Here is a 23,672-nt window from a genome sequence, read left to right as displayed (position 1 = left end):
CAGTAATAGAAAACTCTGCTGTGAATAAGACAGTGTAATGTGATTTCCTGCCCCCTACTGGCAGAGACTGTGAATGGACGGCAACATCTAATTCTGCACACGAGACACTGACTAGCACATTATACAATATAACAGGCTTGAGTTTTATTTAATCTCCAGCAGTAGAGGGGACCCCATTCCCTCACTATACTATTCCCTCACCATGATAAAAAATTGATCTCCCTGCACCGTGGATATACCATGATGGAGTGTGCCCCTTAGAAGGAGTTCCTTGGAAACCAAGAAATTTGTGCAAAATATAGGAAAGCAATGCCTTACTACAAACTTACATTACTGTTTGTATGGCGCATCAGTATGTTTGGCACCCAAGGTGATAATGTGAGGGACAGTGGCGTAACTAGGAATGGCCCCGTGGCGAACTTTTGACATGAGCCCCCCCCAACCGACACCGAAGACCTTGACCGACCCCCTCCTCTGCATTCCTGCACACTCTATTATGTCCCTTAGTGGCCCCTGCACACAGTATTATGTCCCTTGGTGCCATATCCCACTGTCTCTCAACCAGCCCAAGTGAGCTGTCACTTACATTTGGATTACTTTTTAGAAGCAGCAAAAGACCAAATCCCTGTATAGGGGTTTAAAGGTGAAAAACAAGGAGGCACTTTGACAATGCCCCCGGGAATAATTCGATCAAGTCAATTGGGTAACTGGATTTACAACTGCTATGCATTACACGTTCTCCACATTCAGTGGCTTGGAGCAGCATGTATGATATAGTGATGCCTCTATATTGCATCTGCCTGCAGCCAAGCCACCGGCAGCAGTGATGGGGCTAAAGGCTGAAGCAGGAGGGGGCAACAGCATCCCCACTGTATCCAACTCTGAGTCCTGAGGACATGCCACCCACTGCCTGGGACAGCAGACCAGCACCCAAAACCCGGGTGGTCCCACTGAATCCATGATAGTTGATAAGTTTGAAATAGGCAAATGTCTAGTTAGCCTCAGTAATAAATACCACTCTGTTTAATAGACAGCAGATACTCCTGAAACTTAAACTTGTTACACAGTCTTTATTGAGAGATTAGAATCTCAATTCATCATTTACAAATATTGACTTCAGATATCACTTATCACTCCAAGCAGATCAAGCCTATATAACTTCTCAGTGTAGATACTTCAGGGATCTGCACCGTGCACTGGACACTGCTGGGCCCTGGTTGGGGGAAAGGAAGGATCCAATGAGGGAAAGAATCATGTCAGCCTATGATTTCTTATGGAAAACGGTTGGTGCGGCCTCGTTAGTTGGCTCTTCCATGACTTGAAAGGGTTTGTTGGAGAGAGCGGCTTCCCTCATCTTATAATAGACAAATTCATTCTCTTGGAACATCCTAAGCTCCATCTCTGTTTGTGCACGCATAGCCTGAAATGAGACGTTCCCAGATGTAACTGAAGATTTGTCACATGCAAAAACTTGCTGCGTAATATTCTCACTTAGGGAGCATTCACACGGCGTAACGTCCCGCGAGATTTGGCACGTGTACGCCGCGTGACCCTTTGCGTGCCGTACACGCTCCCATTCATTTCAATGGGAGCGGGGAGCGTATGCGCCGCGCTAGTTTGCGGCCGTGAATAAATGCAAAGGGTCACGCGGCGTACACGTGCCAAATCTCGTGGGACGTTACGCCGTGTGAATGCTCCCTAACACTAGTTTCTACATTGTTTTCTAATTTGCCTCCTATGTACAAGAATATAATTACTATAATACTGCTCCTATGTACAAGAATATAACTACTATAATACTGCTCCTATGTACAAGAATATAACTACTACAATACTGCCCCTATGTACAAGAATATAACTACTATACCTCCTATGTACAGGAATATATGTAATATAATACTGTCCCTTATATACAATTTGTGTATAAAGTTCAGTGACAGATATAATATACTCACCTCCAGATCTTTGGTGATGGGGTGTGTAGGCCCATGAGTAATTAAAAGAATAGCAAAAGCCTTGCAGATCATCCCGTGACCCACTTCAATGAGCCCAGCATGCCAGTGTGTGACTCCGGCTCTCATAATTGCCATTCCAAGCTGGGCGTTGTTTGGATGGTATATTTTCCTATAAGATAAATGGGAATCATTAATCAAATTAACTTTTCCTTTCTACTTAAATATCTATAGAAAAATCATCACTAGGTCCCAGAGCTGTGTGACTTTTACCGTACTTCCATATTTCCCTTGACCATATGACCAAAAATAAATCTAGCACTGTACTGTTCCAGTTTTAGGTTTTGCTCTTTCTGCCATGGAGACCATTCCACTAACCAGATCTCCTTTATTAGAAGCTTCTACATGCCACCATATATCACCACAACAGGGGACTTTCTGGAGAAAAGGGGGTTCTTTATGGGCTGAGATGTGGCGGTATGTAAAATCTCCAAAAAAGAAGTCATGCACTTTAGATAAGCTGACAACGTTTCCTTTTAGTCTTACGTGAAAGTGTCTGGAGTAAAGGCTGGGCTATAACCATGCCTCCAAATGGAGATGGCTCTTATCAATTGGTGCGGCCCACCCAAATAATTTTCATATCTACATGTCAGTAGGAACAAACCATTTGAGCAATCCCATTTGGCTTGGTTGACCCAATCTAGAATTCCTTACAAACCCATAAAAATAATAAAAACTACAATTACTAAACAATTACTTGTATCAAGGTCTGGTTAGACCTGAGGACATAGTATGTGAGACTTCCATATAATGGAGAATGCCTGAATAATATAACACAGTGCTCATATAATACCGCCATGGCGAGTGTATATATATGTACCATATAATGTGATATATAGGATGACTACCAAAACTCTGAAACAATGCTTGGTTGGATATTGACATAGGTTGTCCGCCTATAGGTATCACTAGAAACAATTTTCTTTCTTCCTTTTTGGAATTTTACATATTTTTCCCATTTTCCAAACTGGTATCTTCCATTGAATATTTGTCAAATGCTCATTTACTTGTATCTTCCGCTTTAACTACTTACAGGTAGCCGTCCACCATTTTTTTGGCATTCTCAGCAGCTTCCTCAAACATCTGAAGGTAGGAGAGCACCTCAGAACCAATGCTCAGGATTTGCAGCATGTAAATATTGGTGTCTGCCAAGACGGGTTCCTGTCTCTTGAGACATTCACGGCAAAGTTTCACCACCTGATATCAAAATGGGAAAATATATTTTAGTAAAAACAAGAACCAAATCTCATGGAACAACTGAGTGAAGGTGACCAAGAAGACATAGCTTCATCTAAGGGTCAGTCCATAAAAACAGATGACCACTGTCATACTCGACTGAACTAGAGCGTTAAAAAGATTTGACAGTGATGGAGAAAGGTGGCCAGGCTATGAAGTCATCTTAACATTGACGGAGATACAAGACAGCAGATTTTCTATATTATGATGGGTGACACCATATAAGTCCACAGAGGGACAATGGAGATAAAATGTTTTCACCCACTGCTGCTGACACAAATTCCTAGACAGCTGTCTAAATTTTAGCAAAATGTCCATGTTTCCTTTACATACTTATTGTACACACCTCATGGTAAGAGCCTTCAGCCCGTGCTTTGTCTATTTTCTCCAGGGTACTCTTTGAAAACTGGATGACTTCTTTTACCACATTTTCGGCAGGCTGCAAAACCAGAAATGAGATAAGTTAGTCTATAAAAATGCATGTGAGGCCTTTGACTCCTTCACCTCTGCTCTGTGCCTGCCTGGATCGGAATGGTTCCACTACCAACAGATGAATCACTTCTTGCTCAGGATGTTTGGAGCTCCACCGCTTTGAGAGGTTGTGTTGCACAGGCACCTCCACTAAGGGTCTGATTTCAGACATGTATCAATTACTATCCTCACCGGAAGGACGGTCCCATCTGACCCACAAATATATGGTTCATTGGAATGACGCCTTGGGCAAGCCGATCATTTGGTCTCGTGCTGCTAAGTCGTCTACTTGCATAATCTTTCGTGAAACTCAATATAAGATTTTGATGCATTGGTACCATACCCTGGTCCTTCTCCATACTCTCAATCCCAGTGTTCCCCAAATCTGCTGGAAATGGTATGGGAACATTGTAGCTTATATTTTGGAGCTGCCCTTTGATTCACCCCTTCAGGGTAGAAGTTAAGCGCATGACTGATGCACTCTTTTTCCAAGGTGTCCCCTTAGACCCCTTGATCTACCTCCTCAACCTGCCTTCCACGCTTCTTTGGTTGCTTGTATTAAAGATGTTAAGAGCCTGGAGTTCCTTGTAGCCACTTTGAACAACACCGTGGAGTCCTTCCAGTCTATTTGAACCCCATGGGATACTTACCGTATTCTCCGTGGTCTCTGATTCCATATGAGAGAATGGAGAGATTTTGAATGTTTTCCCAGTTGAGTATTCATTTTATTCTTTCAGATAAACACTCCTCATACTTCATTACGCTATATGTTCAACATACAAAATGAATTCTACAAAATATACATGGTTCGGACTATGTCAATAAATTTCAGTTGGGTCCAAAAATGATCCAATTCAAGCTTGGGGTACATGTTGGCAACTCCAATACTGAAGAATACCCAAGAACTGAGGTTGCATAGGAAATACTAGGTAATTTATAGAGGGGCCTCTATACAATGCTAAAGGTGACCGTGGTCATTAAAAAAAATATCATCCGAATCTGTAGGACAAGTTGACTATCACATGTTTATGGTGGTGTCCTCCTGACTCTTCCCGATGGCAGATGTTGGGGGAAAGAAGACTTAGACATATTGGATTTCATTGTGCTCAATCCCTGTTCTTAAAAGAGATAAGTAGCCATCAGCGGTATCTGGAAGTGGCTTATTTCCCCTTCCTTATTTAGAATACATGTTTGCTTAGCCAATCTACACGTACATGTGTGAGGGGGTTGGAAAGCTGTGAGATATAGCTGCTAAGAGTACTTCTAGGCCAGCTATCTTCAGTCTATGGCTACCTCTAGGCTTTTAGCATCGGTATGGTTCAAGGCACCTGAGTTCCTTGCAAGACTTATCACACTCTTCAAACCATATCATATAATGGACAGTCTAACTTCATTCTTCTAATACTACTCATACTTCCAGTAGTGTACACAGAGGATCCATAGACCCATAGCAAAGATAAAAGCTGTTTCACACCAACAAATTTATCGCCACGTCATCCCTCATCCCATTTTCACGACTTGAGTACTTTTTCTCCATCAGGTTATAAGGCTGCTACATGCCATAGATGCAAATGACTATTAAGACAACGTTCTTACCTTATTCTCTCCATCCACGGCAGCCAGTAACAGATCATCCTTGGTCCCCTTTGTGCAATGTTCACACGTGCAGTCAAAATAGTACTGTTTCTTCAACTGTTTTCTTCTCTCTTCACTCAGATTGAGGAAGTCCACGTAGGAAACACTAAGTTCGTCTCCTTTGTTGATCTTTCCAAGGGAACGAAGCTCGATTCTGTCATTGGATAAGCAGAAGGCCAATTAATATTTCAGTAAGAGGTTCTGAGAAGACTTCAGTGTAGGTCAGGTAACGTTTGACACTCCAGCTGTCCAATCCTTGACCTATCAACAACTGTTAGAGTGCCAAAGGTTTCCTGGCCGTGCACCAAGGTTTCTCTGAGTACGTGAATGAATATTAGTTTGATGCTTTGATACTCATGCGTCATCGATGTGACCAAACCATAACCATTATCTTCATCATCCCAGTCATCACCATCATCTCTAGGTCATTGCATAGGTTAGAACTTCTATAGAGTGTACATTTTCTTTTGGGGCTTTCACAAGTTTGGTTTGTTTTTTCCCAAAAATTTTAAGAATTAACCATGCTCAAGAAGCATAGGGAATGGATTAACATACATTTGTTCTTGTTTAATTTCAGGACATATCGGAAATACAATGGATTAGCCAAAAGAAAAACAGTCAGAGAATTAGTCTCTCTTATTGTTGTTACATCATTTTACAAAAAGTTTCATGAAAGCAAATGTTACCGATATCATTATCATTGGGATTATTAGATTTAGATCATTATTAGGGTTAAATATGCATAGAGTAATACGTTCCTTCAATACAATGGATTAATAAGAGGCAAAAATTTGCCACATGTATGTTTTTGTGTAAGTCCTGCTAGTTTTAAAGGGGTATTCAAAGAACTATTTTTTACCCCTTTAAAAAAAAATTAAATGCTATATACCCACTACTCAGCTTGGGCGCGGAGTCTCCATTCATTATTTTAAGCCTCTATAGGGGGTAAAAACAAGGACTTGGAACACCCCTTTATCCTTTAAATTGGTATTTTTGGTACATGCGCTTGTCGTTTTTGCATTGTTACAGTCAATGCGCTGCGCAATAAGTTTCTTAGTAATGCGGAAGCCTCAGGATTTCTGCATGTTAGCTGCAAATTTTCGCAGTGCAATACAGTACCAGCTAAGTCGATTAAAGTTTTGTTAAGTGTGTATGACCCAGGGTATGGTGGGTTCTGGCCGAGTACCTATTTTCACCTATGGTTGTCCCCCAGAATAGCCCCCTAACATTCTATACAGATTAATAGGTCCTGATTAGAGATGAGCGAACAGTAAAATGTTCGATATTTTTTCGAGTAGCCCCACAATATTCGACTACTCGAATTTAATATCGAATCCTATTATAGTCTATGGGGGGAAAATGCTCGTTTCAGAGGTAGGCAACATTCGATCAAATAGAACTTACCAAGTCCACGAGTGAGGGTCGGGCTGGATCCTCCGAGAAGTCTTCTCCGTGCAGCATCCCCGCGGCATCTTCCGGCTCTGAATTCACTCTGCTAGGCATCGGGCCTGGGCAGAGCCGACTGCACATGTCCGCACTACAAGAAAATGGCCGCTTACAGTCAAAGCGGCCATTTTCTTGTAGCGCGGGCATGCACAGTCGGCTCTGCCCAGGCCCGATACCTGGCAGAGTGAATTCAGAGCCGGAAGACGCCGCGGGGACGCTGCGCGGAGAAGACTTCAAAAGGTAGGAGAAGAACCAGTGTTGATTGGCCAACTGTATAGCATTCGGCCAATCAATGCTGGTTCTGCATCAAATTTTTCCATTCGAATAGCGAGTGGTATTCGATCGAGTACGAGTATTTCAAATACTGTAGTATTCAATCGAATACCTACTCGAACGAATACTACTCGCTCATCTCTAGTCCTGATGTTTGGAAACCATAGGCAAGAATAGGTGCTTTGGTAGACATAGCCACTCCCCCGATGCACCAAACAGCTTCACGTATAAATTAAAAATTTATATACTTGAAAGAACAACAAGTATTTTCACTATATCATTTTATGGGTCATCTAGACACTCAGAAAACTCAATCCAGTCAACCATTTCATTGCAAATTTCCATTATAGGTCTACCTATGACTATCTTCATCGTTCAAAAAATTGACATATACGGTCATTAAATTTGGCATCATTAATGTGTGAAAAACTTTAGTATTTTTATTCTTGTTAGAAAAAAATTAGTCGGTCAGAACCACATTAATAGAAAAGTCTAATGGCGACTTCCAAACATCATCATCAATGCTCCATGCTTTCAGAGGACCACATGGGACGCCATTGTGCACCAAGTATTCATTGAGGTGGGAGGTGGAGAACACAGCACAGGGGGTGGGATTAGGACAGGATGGTGAGTATTAATGGAGGTCTCATACACTGTAAAGTTATACGTGAAGGAAGATATTGGTAGAATTTGATGGGATATGGGAGTGGAGACATTGTGTGGGTTACTGATTCCATGAGAAACAATAGGGGGGAGGAGTGCGGGATTTCACAACGATTCTTGTGACACCGACCCACCTCATCTGTGTATGATACATTGACTTAACAGCCTCATGACTGAAAAACAAAACAAGAGTCTACAATGGGTACAAAAATTTCCATCGAAAAGGGTGGGAGATTCTGGGATCACAATATAAATGGAGGCTATGCATCAACTTCCAGTATGGGCACCAGAGGAGCAAAATTTCACTACGTTCACTATGTACTGGGCTTAGTAGCCACTTTTTTGTATAAAATCTATGTGGTGGTGATAATTAACATATCGTTAAGAGTTTGATACATAGCCTGTACCATTTCAGCATTTATACCCCCAAAACCATTAAAGCCATTGGACGCCATATTTGTACATTACCTTAATAGAAGTCTTTTCCGTATAGATGGAAAGAAGTCACAATTACTCTACTTTTTTTGCACACCGAACAAAGTGGGTTAGGTCAGGAAAAGGACTTTGTAAGGACTTTGTAGGGAAATTGATCTTTTCTTTAGACAATTATCTAAACAGCATTAGCCGAGACTTGTTTTACGATACAACGTGAAACTAAAAAGAAAATGTCATATTGATTTCTCAGATAAGGTGTGGTGAGCATGCTCAGTGACATGTGCAGTAGTTTCTGTGCAAGGAGAGGGAGGAGAGAGGAAGCGCTGGCCTATCTTGAACTGCTTTTACGCTAGGGGTTGGGTAGCCTCTGCTCCATTAATTTAAATAGGAATACCAGTGATAGCTCAGCACTCTTAATTCGCTTATCCCCGGTATTCTCTTTGAAATGAATGGAGCAGTGAACATGCTGCCCGCCCATTGGACCATTCAGAATGGGGACAAAACTACCTTGTTCTCATGATCATTGAGGGTCTAAGAGGTCCTCCACCAATCAGGAGAACAGGAGAGTTATATCCCCTATTCTGAATACACCAGTAGTCAGGCATCTTGCACATCATTCCATTCATTTTAATGGGAGAGGCAGGTTCTGTACTTTACCTATCTTTTGCGTTGCCATAAGCAGTGTGCACACTGCCCACACACCACTCCATGCAGAACTCCCCTGTTCTCCCGATCAATGGGTGTGTGAGTGGCTTGGACCCCATCAATCTGCAACTTTTCTCCTATCCTATGGATAACTTGTTTAGATGGTGTGAATGCCAAAGCTAATGGTAAACAAAAACTATCCATCCAAAAGGGCAGAATAACGTGAAGCTCCTGGGTACCTGTGCAAAATCTGTAACAGGACCTCACTAGGGTTGAGCGATCGGGATCGGAAAAGATCGGATTCCGATCGGCGATCGAGTAAATTTCACGATCGCGATCGGAATTCCGACCCGATCTTTTCCAGCAGGATCGAGATCGGAGGTTATCAAAAGATCGGCTCAACCCCAAAAGTGACTTTTCACATAGAAAAGCATTGACTAGGGTTGAGGATCAGGATCGGAAAAGATCGGATTCCGATCGGCGATCGAGCAAATTTCACAATCGAGATTGGCTGGAAAATGATCGGAAATCGGATTTTAAAATCGATCTTGAAAGCTCAACCCTAGACCTCACCTGTGCTATACTATTATGTAATATATAATGTAGACAAGTGTAGAAGGTTTTAGGGTACCCTCATGCACCAGGACACAAATTGGTCGTGTACCTCTGCACCCCATATAGCTATTCTTCTCGGAATAAAAGGACAGTAATATGTCATTCTTGTATACAAAAATCCCTAAAATGTACAACACAGCTCTGTATGTGGCGTATAAAGCATAGCTAGCTACTATTTAAGGTCTCCTCCACCTTCCCTGTGTTATCAGCTAGAAACAGGGGTCGTTTCTTAGTACGGTGAGGTTAAGCAGGGGAGGTGACATCTCTATGAATGAAATGTCATATAAATGTCAAGGGATAAGAGCACGGAGGGTAAGCCTCATAAATTGGCTTTATCTCTGTGTGCTGAACTAACTCACTAATAGAGAGGAACAGATATTCATGTATCACAGCTCCCTGTAGTGGGCCGAGCCAAGAAGAGCTGGTAAATGATAGGTGTGATAGTATTACAGAACATACTTCCACCTTGCCTCACTGTACTCTCTTCTGGCAAAGGTCGTATGAGAAGATCCTACACATAGAGGAATATATATGTCTTGAATGGGATATTTTCCAATAAAACAGAATATAACGCCCATACTAAGTACCTTTGTCATGTTGAAGCCTTCAAAAGCAAAACTAGAGCAATCCCAGGTGCCAAATTCCCATGAGTGTGGCCATATTGGGTTTATCTTCTGATCCCTGATGCTCGGTATTTTGGTTTCCAGTAGTGTCCCGGTCCTAGTTATTCAGAGGCCCATCCACTAGTTTGATGTCTAAATCTATGGAACCCAAATTCATTGTGACCAGTATCAATGCCCAACTTCCCCATGACCTAGTATTTAATGGTTTACTTCTCAGATTCCTTGCATTATTTTATTATTGTAATTATTATTTTATTTTTTCCATTGTTCCATGAAATCATCTACGTACTTGCCGTTGTTGAATATCACCGTGCAGTTTGGCCAGCAGTTATGGTTCACAAGGCAGAGATTTGGGAAAATTCCAACTCCGACAGCTTGAAGACCTCTCTGATCACTCAAAGTAAATCCATTACAGCTTATCTTTCCATAGAAAAATACCAGAGGGAGGCAAGAAGACATAAAAGAGAAAACATTAGTGAGTAAATATGTGACCTGATACTACATCAGCTCAATAAAAACATTTCTAAGCTCAGTGTCATACCCACCAACAATTCCGGTCTAAACAATTGCTGTAGCTGCCAAACACCCAATGCCAATACTTACTGGCATCCAATGGCATCTACTCAAGGAAAGATAAGCGTATACTCCTATCCAGACACTGAAGTATGAGGTCACTGAATGGTAGTCTGAGGTTATCTACAGTGATGATGCAATGACTATATCTCATCATGTTCTGACCTACCTCATTCTCCAAGATCCAAGCACCTTCATTGCTACTAAAGATTGGTGAACCTCTGAAGATTTGTTTTGTTTCCATGCAGTGTCCCCCAGGTTCGTCTTCTAGCTTTCTGGGTGACATCATACACCCAGTGGGGGGAACCCTGAGACCTGTGATGGGACCTCATGGGGTATTCCAATGTCTTGTGGACCCACAGAGGCATGTGACATCAGCCAAGAGACCAGAAGAGGACCCAGAAAGGGGTACCAGATGCTGATAGGATGCCCAAGAAAGATAGGGGAATTTGAGCATAACTATATATTGTTTCCACACCTCCGCTTAATATTATGTGAAGACTGAAGAGACCCCAGACTATAATAGTGGTTCATGAGTGACGAAGCTCCAAAGTTTTGGGTTTTGGCCAAGCATAAAACTTTTTGATAATTCGGGTCCAATCTAGTTCGATCATCGGAATCAGTTCACTCCTCTCTAATTGGCACCATAATAGTATAGATGAAAATTATATCAAAAAGTGCATTGGGCCCTGTTTAGCAACACATGTAGTGCTTACAAGTTCTTATTATAGAACCAACAACACTATGTGGTGCCACGTGGTGTCTCCATGTAAAATCTAAGGTACATTAACAGTTTACAGAGGGTCATAATAACTATCTGTAGCACATGGATACACAATATGGTCTTGTACAAGAGACCTACAGTACACAGGTCCTAATTACAAAATTCCCAAGTTCACTTCTGGTCCTGATATTATGGTCACTATCTAATGGCATCTGTATTTCAACGAATTAACTCCTTTTAGCTGTTCCACTGACAATATCCAGTTCAGCCCATAGATAGACATCACTTTGGTCTTCCCAATTAACACTTACCACTCCAAAGATGTGTGAGATGTACTGCATGCTAAACTGTTTATTTGGACTGGGCCAATAATCCAGAAAACTCTGAACGTCTTCCATCAGTCCATTCTTCTCCTCCGTATCAAAGTCTTCTATGTGGTTTTGAAGATCTTCCACGGAGACTAAGCATCCTTCTGTCAGGCCACTTCCTTCTCTCTCTATCCTCCACAGGATTCTAGCTGCAAGCCTGGCCACAACGCAGATATTATTCATTATTTAGGGCTGGTCATATGACTATAATGTACAATATCCATACAATGTACTATGTTTTTATGGTTTTATTGTGCGCTGGACCTACATTGTGGACACATACTATCATTCATGGAAACACTTCCTCTTATAAATGACCAAACGCTTACACTTATTAAAGGACGTCACCATTTTTGTGAATATGAAAATGAGATTCCTTCTTTAGAGAAATAACAATGCCCTCGTTGCTTATAAGATCTCATTGACGTAATGACAAAAATAGCTATAGCTTGGCAATAGAGGAACCGACTCACAAGTGGAAAACATCGATGGATTCAGGTAACCCTAACCTATTCATCCTCATGGCTGAAGTGCTGGGTTGTGGTGATAGACTCCTTTTAACATACAAATCGCTTCCATAAAATGGGACACCGTGTCCCGACAGGTTCCTTTCTGTTCTCCTGACATGGCTGCTTCAGTAAATACTTCTATTCCCCATGAAATATTATTATGTCCCTCTGACAACAGGAATGGTGACGCATCGTTGTCAAAGTATTCATGAATTTCTAGGAGGAATAACAGGACCAGGAGACTGTCAGGAGAAATAACAGGTCCACTTTAAAGTAGGACATCTTCCAGATGGCTGTAATAGCCATTACTAAGCTATTTTTAAGTTCAAAGAGAGACAATAGAGAAAAATAGGGCCCCACTTCTCCCCCCCCCAAATAGGGAGAATCGTAAGAAAGTTTCACTCAAGTTTGGCAGGCAATATTATGCTCTAGATAGCTGTTGGCCAAACACTCATTCCTCTGACAGCTACAGCTATCTTGCCGGACTCACCCTATACATGTACACTCATCTCGGCCAGGCAATGACTGTGAACTGGTCTGAGAGAAAGGAGAAAATTGCATCCAGAGTCCTCTACTGCCCAGAGAACAAAAGGATCAGGTAGCTGATATCCAATTCTCAAACCTAATCTTCCCCAACATCTGCCATTTGGGAAGTAGGGAAGCTCCCCTATACATTATAGGATCAGGAGAACCTGATGAAATCTGTAATATCTAATGTATATGGCCAACTTTAGTGACAGAAGCAGTGCATTGCTTTAGGACATTGGATTCCATCAAGTCTCTTTTTATTTGCCTTAAAGGAAACTTTTCACCATCTTCAAACCATCACCAGATTTGGCTTCAGGTACCATCTTTATGCTGATGACACCCAATTATACACATCTTCCCGTGACATCACCCCTGCACTCATACAGAACACCAGTGACTGTCTTTCTGCTGTCTCTAATATCATGTCCTCGCTCTATCTGAAAATAAATCTCTCTAAGACTGAACTACTACTGTTTCCACCATCTAATAGATCTGTCCCTGATATATCCATTGCAGTCTCAGGCCTTACTATAACTCCTAGGCAGCAGGCCCGCTGCCTTGGGGTCAGGTTTCACGCAGACCTTTCCTTCACCCCTCATATTGAATCACTCGCACGCTCATGTCACCTCCACCTCAAAAACATCTCCAGAATACGCCCTTTCCTTACCAGAGATACACTAAAGACACTTATTGTCTCTCTGATTCATTCTCGCCTTGACTACTGTAACTCCTTACTAATCGGTCTTCCCCTCACTACACTCTCCCCTCTACAATCTATTCTGAATGCAGCGGCCAGGCTCATCTATCAGTCTAGACGCTACAGCGATGCCTCGGGTCTGTGCCAATCGCTACATTGGCTGCCTATTCATTATAGAATAAATATAAAGTTATCACTCTCATCCACAAGGGTCTCCATAATGCCGCACCTCCCTACATTTCCTCCCTCATCTCTGTCTACCGCCCAACCCGTGTTCTCCGCTCACTCAATGACCTAACACTTACATCCTCTATTATCAGAACCTCCCACGCTCGTATACAAGACTTCTCCCGAGCTGCACCACTTCTCTGGAATGCTCTACCCCGGAAAATCAGATTAACTCCCAATTTCTACAGTTTCAAACGCAAACTAAAGATGCATCTTTTCAGACAGGCCTATCACAATTTCTAACGTAAACCCTTCTGTACTATAATTAGAATCCCCAAAATGTAACCCTCCTCTGTCCCGCTCCCACATTACCCCACATGATATGATGTCTTTTCAGGATAACTTTATAGGTCCAAGCTCTATCCACATGTTACAGGACACCACTAGTGACGGCTCATAAAGTTTTATGTTTGTGTAATGACAGTCACCTCTATTATAAAATTGTCTGACCTCTGTATAAGCAATGCCGCCCCTGCTACCTCTTGTGTCACCCCCTCTACCTCATAGATTGTAAGCTCTTGCGAACAGGGCCCTCAGTCCCATTGTGTGAAATGATTTTCTTTGTAATGCATCTTTCAGTCTATATTTGAACCCTACAAATTGTACAGCGCTGCGGAATATGTTGGCGCTATATAAATAAAATTTGGCAAACATGAAGGCATTTGTTTGGACCACAGATTCATCAGATTTTACAGGGCATCTTCATTAGAACCACAGTCTTACCTGATATTGTCATTCGGAGCTTTACCGAGTTTCTTGATGGCTGCACATTCATGTTTGTGGTTTACCCAGGCGTCCTTCTGACAGGTGCGGTCACAGTAATGCGCAAATTTACACTGTCCACAGCGCTGGAGCTTTTCTTGCCTCTTGAAGCATGAATGGCACACACAATGTGTAAGGCTGAAAAGACAATTATAACATGACATGTACTATATATACCATAATGCCATCAACACCTTCTTTACCAGCTACTTGTCCCCAGGTCATTCCTTGGCATGTCCTCTATTTCTGTACTCTAGTCCTCTTGTTCCATGACTTTTGCTTACTTCTCATCAGTCATATGCTAGCTCTATGAAGTAATCTGTGAATGGGGATTATATTTCTCTCTTATATGTTACAGATCCTATTTATAATCAGTCTGTAGCAAGTCAAGTGCAGTATAGCAGTGTCTATGGGGTGACGGTACATGGTGCGTATTCATAAAAAGGTCCATATAGGCTTTCCTTATATTACTGCAATTTAATTTTTATTATAATAATTACATTTTCCGAGATCAGAAGATATATTCTGATTGAGCGATATGGAAAGAGAAAGGAATTTTTCCCCTTATATTAGGGTACTGACATCTGTCTCGTAGAGGTTTTTGTCTTCTTCTGGATCAACGCTGTAGGATTATAGGGTGAATTTGATGGACGCCTGTCCCCCAAGTATACAAATTAAAACCTTTAGTTATTTTCTGATAAATTGTATGTTTAAGACCTTCCATATTTCTTGTAGTTCATTTTTGGACTTTTGGAATTTTTTGGAACTTTTGAACTAAATAGTAGACCCTATGATAATGGATAATGGTGTCAGAATTGTTGGGTTTGCACAGCAGTTGGGGAATTCAGAAACAATACTGGCATGTGGTTCCTTCACCTTATATATAGTCAAGATATAGATAAGTGTTATCAGTAGAAACAACTTGTGGCGGATTATATAACCTCCAGGAATTTCCTTATATGGTAAGAGCTAAAATAAGTTGTCACTCCGATAGCTCATATAGGCACAAGAAAGGTGCAAGCCAGAGTGCCATTGGCTAAGACATCGAAACATCTGGAGTCCACAAACATTTACTTTCCATTTGCAGTCATGGGTGTGCCAATATTTGCACAAGGGCCTTGGAGACTTTAAGGTTTCACAACCATTCTCGGGTGATCAGGGACTCTGGTGCTAATTTTGCATTGGTGTCCAGAAGTTTCAGGCCGTTTTGAAACTACAATTTCTCAATAAATTGTTAAAGGGGGTTTCAGGACTAGGATATGCTTAGAATAAGCCACCAATATCAAATTGTTAGGGGTCTCTAACCTCTGGTTCCAAAACTAACCTTTTGATTGAAGGGGTTGATTTTTAAGTGGATTCTGGCTCAAAACTACCTCCGAATTCTGGTCAGACTCTCTTCCCTTTATTTCTGTTGGTTTGGAATTTGGACGGGAATCTAAAGTGAAAGACTGCCTCAAATTCTTCCCCAAATTCCTCCATGTGAACTTTCCCTTAAAAGTTTTCCTACCAAAGCAAATTATCGCCATCCATAGAATAGGAATAATTTGCAGATAAGTAGGGGTCCGACTTCTCAGACCCCAACCAATAAGGAGAATAGATATAGACAAAGTACAGCAGTCTGCTATCCCTGGCCTTCCATTGAAATTAATATAGCAAATGCTCCATTTTGAACGTTCCCCAAGTATCCATAGATCCATGAAACTAGCTTTGGTGGAAAACTTCTTTAATGCCCCATGCACATGACCAAGTGTGTCATCCAAGGGGACTTTCAATGATCCACTCCATTCTTATCATTATATACCCGGTTCTATCCTGCATCATGACATTGGAACAGAATGCAACGGAATTCTAAATTGAAATCAATGGGGTACAGAAGTCACTCAGATGGCGCATTCGTGCATTCCACTATAAAATCATCCCTCCCCTCCCTTGGCCTGTACACTCATGTGCATGAGAGTTTTGTATACCATGAGCACAACCCAATGCAAATACATAGACAAAACTTAAAATTTGCATAAATATAAATAAGTAAAAAAAATTCAGAGGTTGGCAATGGATATGACCATGAATACAGGAACTTTCTATGATCTAGGACCTGTTAGAAACCTGGCCATGATGTCCTTATTGTGACTGGTCATCTTCTTTTATGTGCACTGTCCCTACCATCTGTGTTTTCCGAAGGGGTTAAGTGAGTTGCTGAGGAGTTGTTCCTAGTAAATAGAGATAAGTATGTGGGATGGAAGGCCATAGCCCCACAATCAGTTGACTGGCAGAGGGTGCCGGGAATCAACTACCACCCGATATTGAAGTCCTATCCTAAAGATAAGCAGGCGATATACTTTTCCTTGAAAACCACTCTCATAGAGTGTGATGTCATTGAGCAATGTTCATCCCAGCTATTTCTTCCGCAGGGCTGGACGTGCCTCGCTGATATCTCTTAGTTCTGAGTTCCAGTTTCCCAAACCTCTGCTAAAGTATATAGTGCCCCTATGTACAGTCATTGCCATAGACTCTCCTGGCTTCTTCTGTAACTTCACAGGCCCCGGAGGACTGTTTAGGCCTGTGATTGGGCCTCAGCAGACAAGTGGGGCGTCCGGACACCAAAGCACCTCCTCTAGTCCTCCGCTTATTATACTCCAGTGTCTGAAGAGACCCCCTTTAAAGGCAACATGTGATTTTTACCTATTATTTCAGTTCAAATCTTTGTTCCCAGTCTGCAAATATGTCTAGAATTCGAAGTGTATGTCTGTGTTCAGATCTGCACTAACTATTTCCATTATTCTGCTCCATTATAGGAAACATAGCAAATATAGAAGGACCAGATCTGTCAAATGATGGATATAAATGGATCCTGGTGGACCCCAGTGACTGTAGTAGGGCCTATTGGGTTTCCATCGGGGTGTCAGTATTTTACCAGATAAAATGAAGTCTCCAGGGCAGATGTGAACATAGTTTTTGGTGTAACATTCAGTCTGGTGACATAGAGATATAAAACATTGAATAATACAACAGGGATGGAATCTCTTCTCATGTTTGGATGCTAAGCAGACCATAGCAAATGCTTAGGAGACTGTTTTCCTAGATGTTTCTGAAGTCAAACATAGACTGTCTGGCTTCTTAGTGAATGAGCCTATGACAGCTTTATTAAAGGGCACCGCAGACTTCTCTCTCCACATCTCAATAGATCATTCTGTTTGCTCTTTTCCCATTTTTACACTTGAAAATTTCCTTGTATTTGTCTTCTTGTTAAAGGAACACTCTGAACAAAGATGATCCACTGCGTTATACCCCACACAGGATCCAAGGAAGTGGCTCATGAGACAGGGGTTTCCTTTGATGCCCTGGCCATCAGAGTACCAGGCTCAAATACTGTCATTGTCTAGCAGAGACACCAGAATTGGAGGGTATTATTGTCTATTTTTTTGGAGGGTGAGGCCCAGAATTATTTTATCTGCTGGGTCCAGGGGTCACAATCCGATAGTGGAGTCCCTGTGTCATGTCCCTCACACCCATCAAGGCATAACACATTGGATCAGTTGTGCCCAGTAATTCTTGACCTGGAATGTTCTTTCCTAGACATGAGCGAGTAGTATTTGATCGAGTAGGTATTCGAAATACTCGTACTTGATCGAGTACCACTCGCTATTCGAATGGAAAAATTCGATGCAGAACCAGCATTGATTGGCCGAATGCTATACAGTCGGCCAATCAACGCTGGTTCTTCTCCTACCTTTAGAAGTCTTCTCCGTGCAGCTTCCCCGCGGCGTCTTCCGGCTCTTAATTCACTCTGCCAGCTTGTCCGCTTGTAGTGCAGGCATGTGCAGTCGGCTCTGCCCAGGCCTGATGCCTGGTAGAGTGAATTCAGAGCCGGAAGACGCCGCGGGGACGCTGCGCAGGGAGAAGACTTCTCGGAGGATCCAGCCCGACCCTCACTCGTGGACTTGGTAAGTGTAACTTGATCGAACGTTGCCTACCCCTGAAACGAGCATTTTCCCCCCATAGGGTATAATAAGATTCGATATTCGATTCGAGTAGTCGAATATTGAGGGGCTACTCGAAACGAATCTCGAATCTCGAACATTTTACTGTTCGCTCATCTCTATTCTTTCCCATTTTTCATCAGGAGTATATAGCACTATACATCATGGAATCATGAAACATATATTGGCCCAACATGACATTAATACTCTTGTTACATATAACATCCTAAATACATAACCTAAAATGATAATGGCTAGTGTAATATTTGGTAATAAAGTGGCTATAGACATTATTTTTCTAATTGTCGGTGACAATCGTTATGTCTATGATACTAAAAATATTTGGTAAATCAGATGACCCTTGTGAAAGAACATTGCCCATTGCTCTCCAGGATCCGATTCAGCATAGTAATATTCTTATCAAAGGCCTTAAGGTTGCCTTTACATGCACATAAGAGGATATTATCACTCCTTAGGGAGAGACCACCATATAGGTGTGTGGAGGCTTATTAAGCCTTTAGCACTCCACTTTGCAAAGGACCATGGGAAGAATATGCAAATCTGTCTTCCATGATGTAATTAGGAAGTCAGATGCTGCCTCTGTATTGCAAACCAATAGAGGGCGCTCACTGGAATGTGCAAGCCTGTCTTCCCTGATGTAACCCAATAAAGGTTGCTCCCTTTTGCGTCATGCTCGACCTTCCAAGAGGCCTTTGTTTTGCAATGACGCTGGGATTATTACCAGGTATAGTCTCTCAATCGAGGACAGCTGTTTCGATGTACTTGCATCTCTTCAGCTCGATGTAGAAAGATAGGCTTGCACATTCCAGTGAGCGCCCTCTATTGTTTTGCAATACAGAGGCAGCATCTGACTTCCTAATTACATCATGGAAGACAGATTTGCATATTCTTCCCATGCACATAAGAATCAAAGTGCAGACATTAGTACACCACCAATGTCAAAACCTCAACAGCACATCTAGAGATGTTCAAAAAATTCAGATCCACAATTCGTTGTGTGTGTGTAACAACTCCGCTTGGTCTGGCAAGTAAAATTTGGATGTTCTATAACAATTATATTCCAATGCCGTGGTAGTAGTGAATAGTAGTGCAAGTGATAAATCATAGTATTACGCTGCCTTTACTCTAAGCTGTGCTGGATTATTTTTGTAATAAGGATGGCTGTGGGGACATCCACTGATGCCGTCAGTCATACAAAATGATATATACACAAACTAAGGCCAAGTGGAGTATAAGGTATACAGTTTCCATGTCATCCCCATAGCACAGCATCCAAGGTCACAGGAGAGATAGCTAATATACTGGCATATGACTAGTCGAGGCTGTGTAGATATTAATGGTTGTATACCATAAAAGACTATTCAGTGACACTGGGCACTGTCTGCTGATCTGTGTCAAGAGACATTACACATGACCTGTATACATGCACAAGGTGGCCTGTGTAGGGCTTCACTCAATGGTGACCAATGAATGCGATATGGATGCACAATGATCCATAACCTTGAATTCTAAGACTATACCGTCTGTTCTTTAGTCGTGTCACGTGTCTCGATGATGCAGGGTTGGGCTGAGTCTGAGTGGCTCCATGCAATGTCCTGCTCTACATATTGGGATGCCATTGCATGACTTGTAGAAGTAACTGGATAGTAATAAAAGGAAGAGTAGAACTTATCAACTGGGAAGTATAGCACAGGAAAAGGTTTGTACCGCCTGACAGCAATGATACAGAAATGGAGAACCAAGAGGCCAGCAGAATTTGCATCTGAGATGCACTGACTAAGGCAACTAGCCCTGATAGAGGGAACACAATACTGTCCATGAGCAGCCCCAAGGCTATGGATACCCTGTCCAACTACTACTGTAACTGGTCAGAGAGAGAGACCAAGTTCCTGCCACCTGAGAGTTCTCGAGTCAAGTGTAAATCCCAGGGGCATAGTTATAAGGAAGTGCAGGGCCCTCTCCCCCACTGTGCCAGTCGGTCACTGTTAGTATTATATCTACCTGTATATTTTGTGTACTGTATGTAACCCCCAAATGTAAAGCACCATGGAATGAATGGTGCAATATAAATAAACAATAATAATAATAATAATAATAATAATAAATACAGCATGCAGCAAGTGTTTTCCAATGTATTTAAAAAACCGAACAATGAAAAACACTGCAAAAATGCAATGAAAAATTCTTTAGTATATTCAAAATCAAGCGCAAGTTCCTTTGCAGCTTTGCATTGCAGGGCAAGTCACCAGGGCCGCTTTAACCATAGGGCAAATGGTGCACTTGCATCAGGCCCTATGATAGCGGGGGATCCTTGGGACAACGGGAAAGTCCGGCAATTGCTGTCCCACTGTTCCGTGCAGTGGGTCTGGGCTGCCCCCAGATAACAGTAATGCAGAAGCCACCTGCTCCCTGTTTCAGCAGTCATCCAGTGTCTGCTCTGGGTGCTGCAGGCGCGATGTGATGAAGTCCCTTACATCACAGCTGCATCTCTATGAAGACCAGACCAGAGACAGCAGGGGAGCGAGGAGAGCATTAATATAATTTGTTTCATATTATCCTTTATTCTGCTACTTTAGATAGCAGTGGTTTAGTCGCAGTTAGATTTATGAAGACACTGCAATTCATATGACCCCCAACCTAAAGCTGTCCATGGAGATTAGATATTCATCTAGAGTCCGCTCTCAGATCTAGACAAAATTGTTGAGATTTGCAGATAACCAGATGCTTTCAATTTTCAATGGTCAATTTTATATTGGACTAAACAGGGAGGACCAAATGGTGCATCCATCATAGAGCTGGTTTTAGGGGACGGCAAGCTGGGCAATGCCTAGGTCCACCAATATAGGACCCCCAAGAGCAATCACGGAATACATTCCCAGTAGCCCCATAGAAGTGAGTCTTGCTCACACAAGCTCAATTGTACTCCATTTACAGTTCACCATCCTCCTGATCACTGGGGGATCCAGAGATCAGACCCCCACTGATCAGACACTTATTCTCTGTGATGTGGATAGGGGATAGGTATCCATAGTTGCACAACTCCTCTAAGAGACTGCATATCGGGATGTGCCCATAGCATAGGCATGCATTATACTGGTTAAACTGGTGGCTGCTACTTTTGTGCACAGGCAGATTAGATTGGGAGCCTCACTAAAGTTAAATTCACAAAATGTTAAAAAAGGTCCAGGAGAAACGGATGAAAAATTTAATTTTTCACTGCCATTTTGCATCTGAGGCACCTGTTTTCACACACTTGATTATATAAGGGATCCTTGAAAAACAGCAGAAATAATAAATGTAGCACATCTTCTACACTATGCCTTTTTCCATGAAGGTGGCACAAAATTGAAAAACTTGGAAATTTTGGAAAAACCCGACTTGGCATACAAAGCAGAGAGATCAACGCTGCCAGCTATCATTCTCCCCTGTCGATTCAGAGCACATGGACGCTAGGCTGAGCCAAGCGTATATGTGTATAGGGGTTGTTGGGATCTGCAAACTACACCTATTATATGTGTACTGTCATCAAAAATGATTCACATTAGTGCAGCATTTACCCATAGCTTTTGCCTCTGCAACCCCTATGAAAAAAAAGTTGCAACTCCATCACAGTAGATAGAAATGGACCCTTATAGGGGAAAACATGGATCCGTGTTGCAGGAAAATATCTCTTTATCTTATTGAGCACTGTAATGGATCTTCGGGATGTTCACAAGTCTGAGATCCAAATCTTTATGTCTAAGTCTAAAGCAGAAAAACTTGAGAACTGTCCATAATGACTTACTTGTCAAACACTACGGCAGCATAAGACGGCTCTGCAAAGATGACATCTCCAGCCCAAAATTCCTTAGTGGATTTAAGACCCCGTCCTTTGCCTTCAGAGTTGAATATTTCTACGTTCTCCATCCTTGCAAGTGTGATAACAGAACAGAAGCGAAGTCCGCTGGCTGTGCAAATGACTACCCCAATCCTCAGTCACGTCTGTTATTTCAGCACCTTCACATTCCCAAAGAACAGTCCTATAAAAGGAACCTCACCCCTCCCCTCCTTCGCTGCCTGTCCCACAGCTCCGAGGTGGCTGTAGACTCTCTTAGTGCTCAGCCCTTCACCAGGCTGAAATACCTTCCAAAGATCCTGAGCACTATTTCATATAACGTCTCCCCTGCCAAGTCTCCTGCACCCATAATGATATAATACAATATTCCATTTATACAAAAGCTCTGTCAAGCCTTTTCTTCTCTGCAGTCTATTTCTGGAGACCAGTTGTTCGGCCACATCAAGTGACAACAGCTGTCACAATGTAGGCCCCGTCCACCTCCCTCTGGGTCTGACTCTGAACTTCTAATCGAATAATAAAAGGGATAAAATAAAATCTATTATTGGAGCTATTTCATCGGTGGCTTCAGTAGAAGGATCATGTGACACAGCAGAAGTAGTACAAGCACCAAACACATACGAGGCTATCTAGAAGCATCCAGCAGAGTCCATGTAATGTAATAATGCTTAAAATAGCTACGTGTGTAATAGAATATCCTGAAGGAACTGTCAGGAGGTATTTAAGGCGTTCGGGAAGGTTCTCTTGCTTTCCACACAAATCTCAGCACTTGGTTGGTTAGGTTGACAAGATGATTCTAGACTATCATATCTGACCAAAGTCACATCTACATGGTACAGGTTGCACGCATAGGAAAACACTAAGATGACTTGAAACAACCTTGAGATCGTTGCAGTCCAATATGCAAGTCACGAGTTCCAAATTTATTGTAAGGCACAATGTCAAGCAAGGAAAAAAGTCACCAGGCTAACGGGTCCAAAGACACCATTGGCATTGGCTTGTAGACTGGGTGAAGGCCAACTCCTTCAGTTAGTTGGGTGACCATAGATAGCCATATAGTGTCCCCACCCATAGGTTATCTGCATATATTACACTGGGGATAGGACTTGCTATATATAGCATTTGCCTTTGCGCCTTTACAGGAGTCCATTGGAACCCTTTGGGGACAGAAGTGATGCTTCATGGGACCGCAGTGCTTGGCATGTGTGCTGTAACACGCCGTATGCTGATTCTTATTCTTAGGTCACATTCAGTTCCGTTATATATAAGCATGTGGTGGTTTCTGACATGTCTACAGTGCACCACCGGTTCTGTGTAGAGGTACAGTCAGCAGGATTGCAGCAGGTATATATATATATATATATATATATATATATATATATATATATATAGA

The 23,672-nt window shown here is 42.1% G+C and overlaps 1 protein-coding gene across 2 annotated transcripts; it reads right to left on the bottom strand.

Moving 5' to 3' along the window:
- Positions 1-1,044: 1,044 nt before the first annotated feature.
- Positions 1,045-22,788, bottom strand: SMYD1 (SET and MYND domain containing 1). Of its 2 annotated transcripts, XM_075261304.1 has the most exons (10): positions 22,229-22,788; positions 14,405-14,581; positions 11,663-11,876; positions 10,344-10,474; positions 7,871-7,909; positions 5,316-5,508; positions 3,595-3,687; positions 3,046-3,209; positions 1,956-2,124; positions 1,045-1,420 (listed from the first exon to the last, which is right to left on the bottom strand). In XM_075261304.1, exons 1-10 carry the CDS (start codon positions 22,348-22,350, stop codon positions 1,262-1,264), a joined length of 1,461 nt encoding a protein of 486 aa, XP_075117405.1. In that variant the 5' UTR covers positions 22,351-22,788; the 3' UTR covers positions 1,045-1,261. The 2 variants fall into 2 exon arrangements, with proteins under 2 accessions (XP_075117405.1, XP_075117408.1); XM_075261307.1 differs by lacking the exon at positions 7,871-7,909 and having other exon boundaries at positions 22,229-22,784.
- Between the last annotated feature and the right edge of the window lie 884 nt (positions 22,789-23,672).

Source organism: Leptodactylus fuscus, chromosome 1 (genome assembly GCF_031893055.1).
Source record: "Leptodactylus fuscus isolate aLepFus1 chromosome 1, aLepFus1.hap2, whole genome shotgun sequence".
NCBI classification, from domain to species: Eukaryota; Metazoa; Chordata; class Amphibia; order Anura; family Leptodactylidae; genus Leptodactylus; species Leptodactylus fuscus.
Note: the sequence above shows the minus strand (reverse complement) of the source record. Positions and strands in the feature narration are given on the sequence as shown.

Coding starts and splice junctions, on each gene's coding strand:
- SMYD1 (XM_075261304.1), bottom strand. CDS start 22,350: ATGGAGAACGTAGAAATATTCAACTCTGAAGGCAAAGGACGGGGTCTT. Junction 10,475..11,662: donor TCTCACACATCTTTGGAGTG/GTAAGTGTTAAT, acceptor TTCTATGGAAAG/ATAAGCTGTAATGGATTTAC. Junction 3,688..5,315: donor CCGTGGATGGAGAGAATAAG/GTAAGAACGTTG, acceptor CTGGTTTTGCAG/CCTGCCGAAAATGTGGTAAA.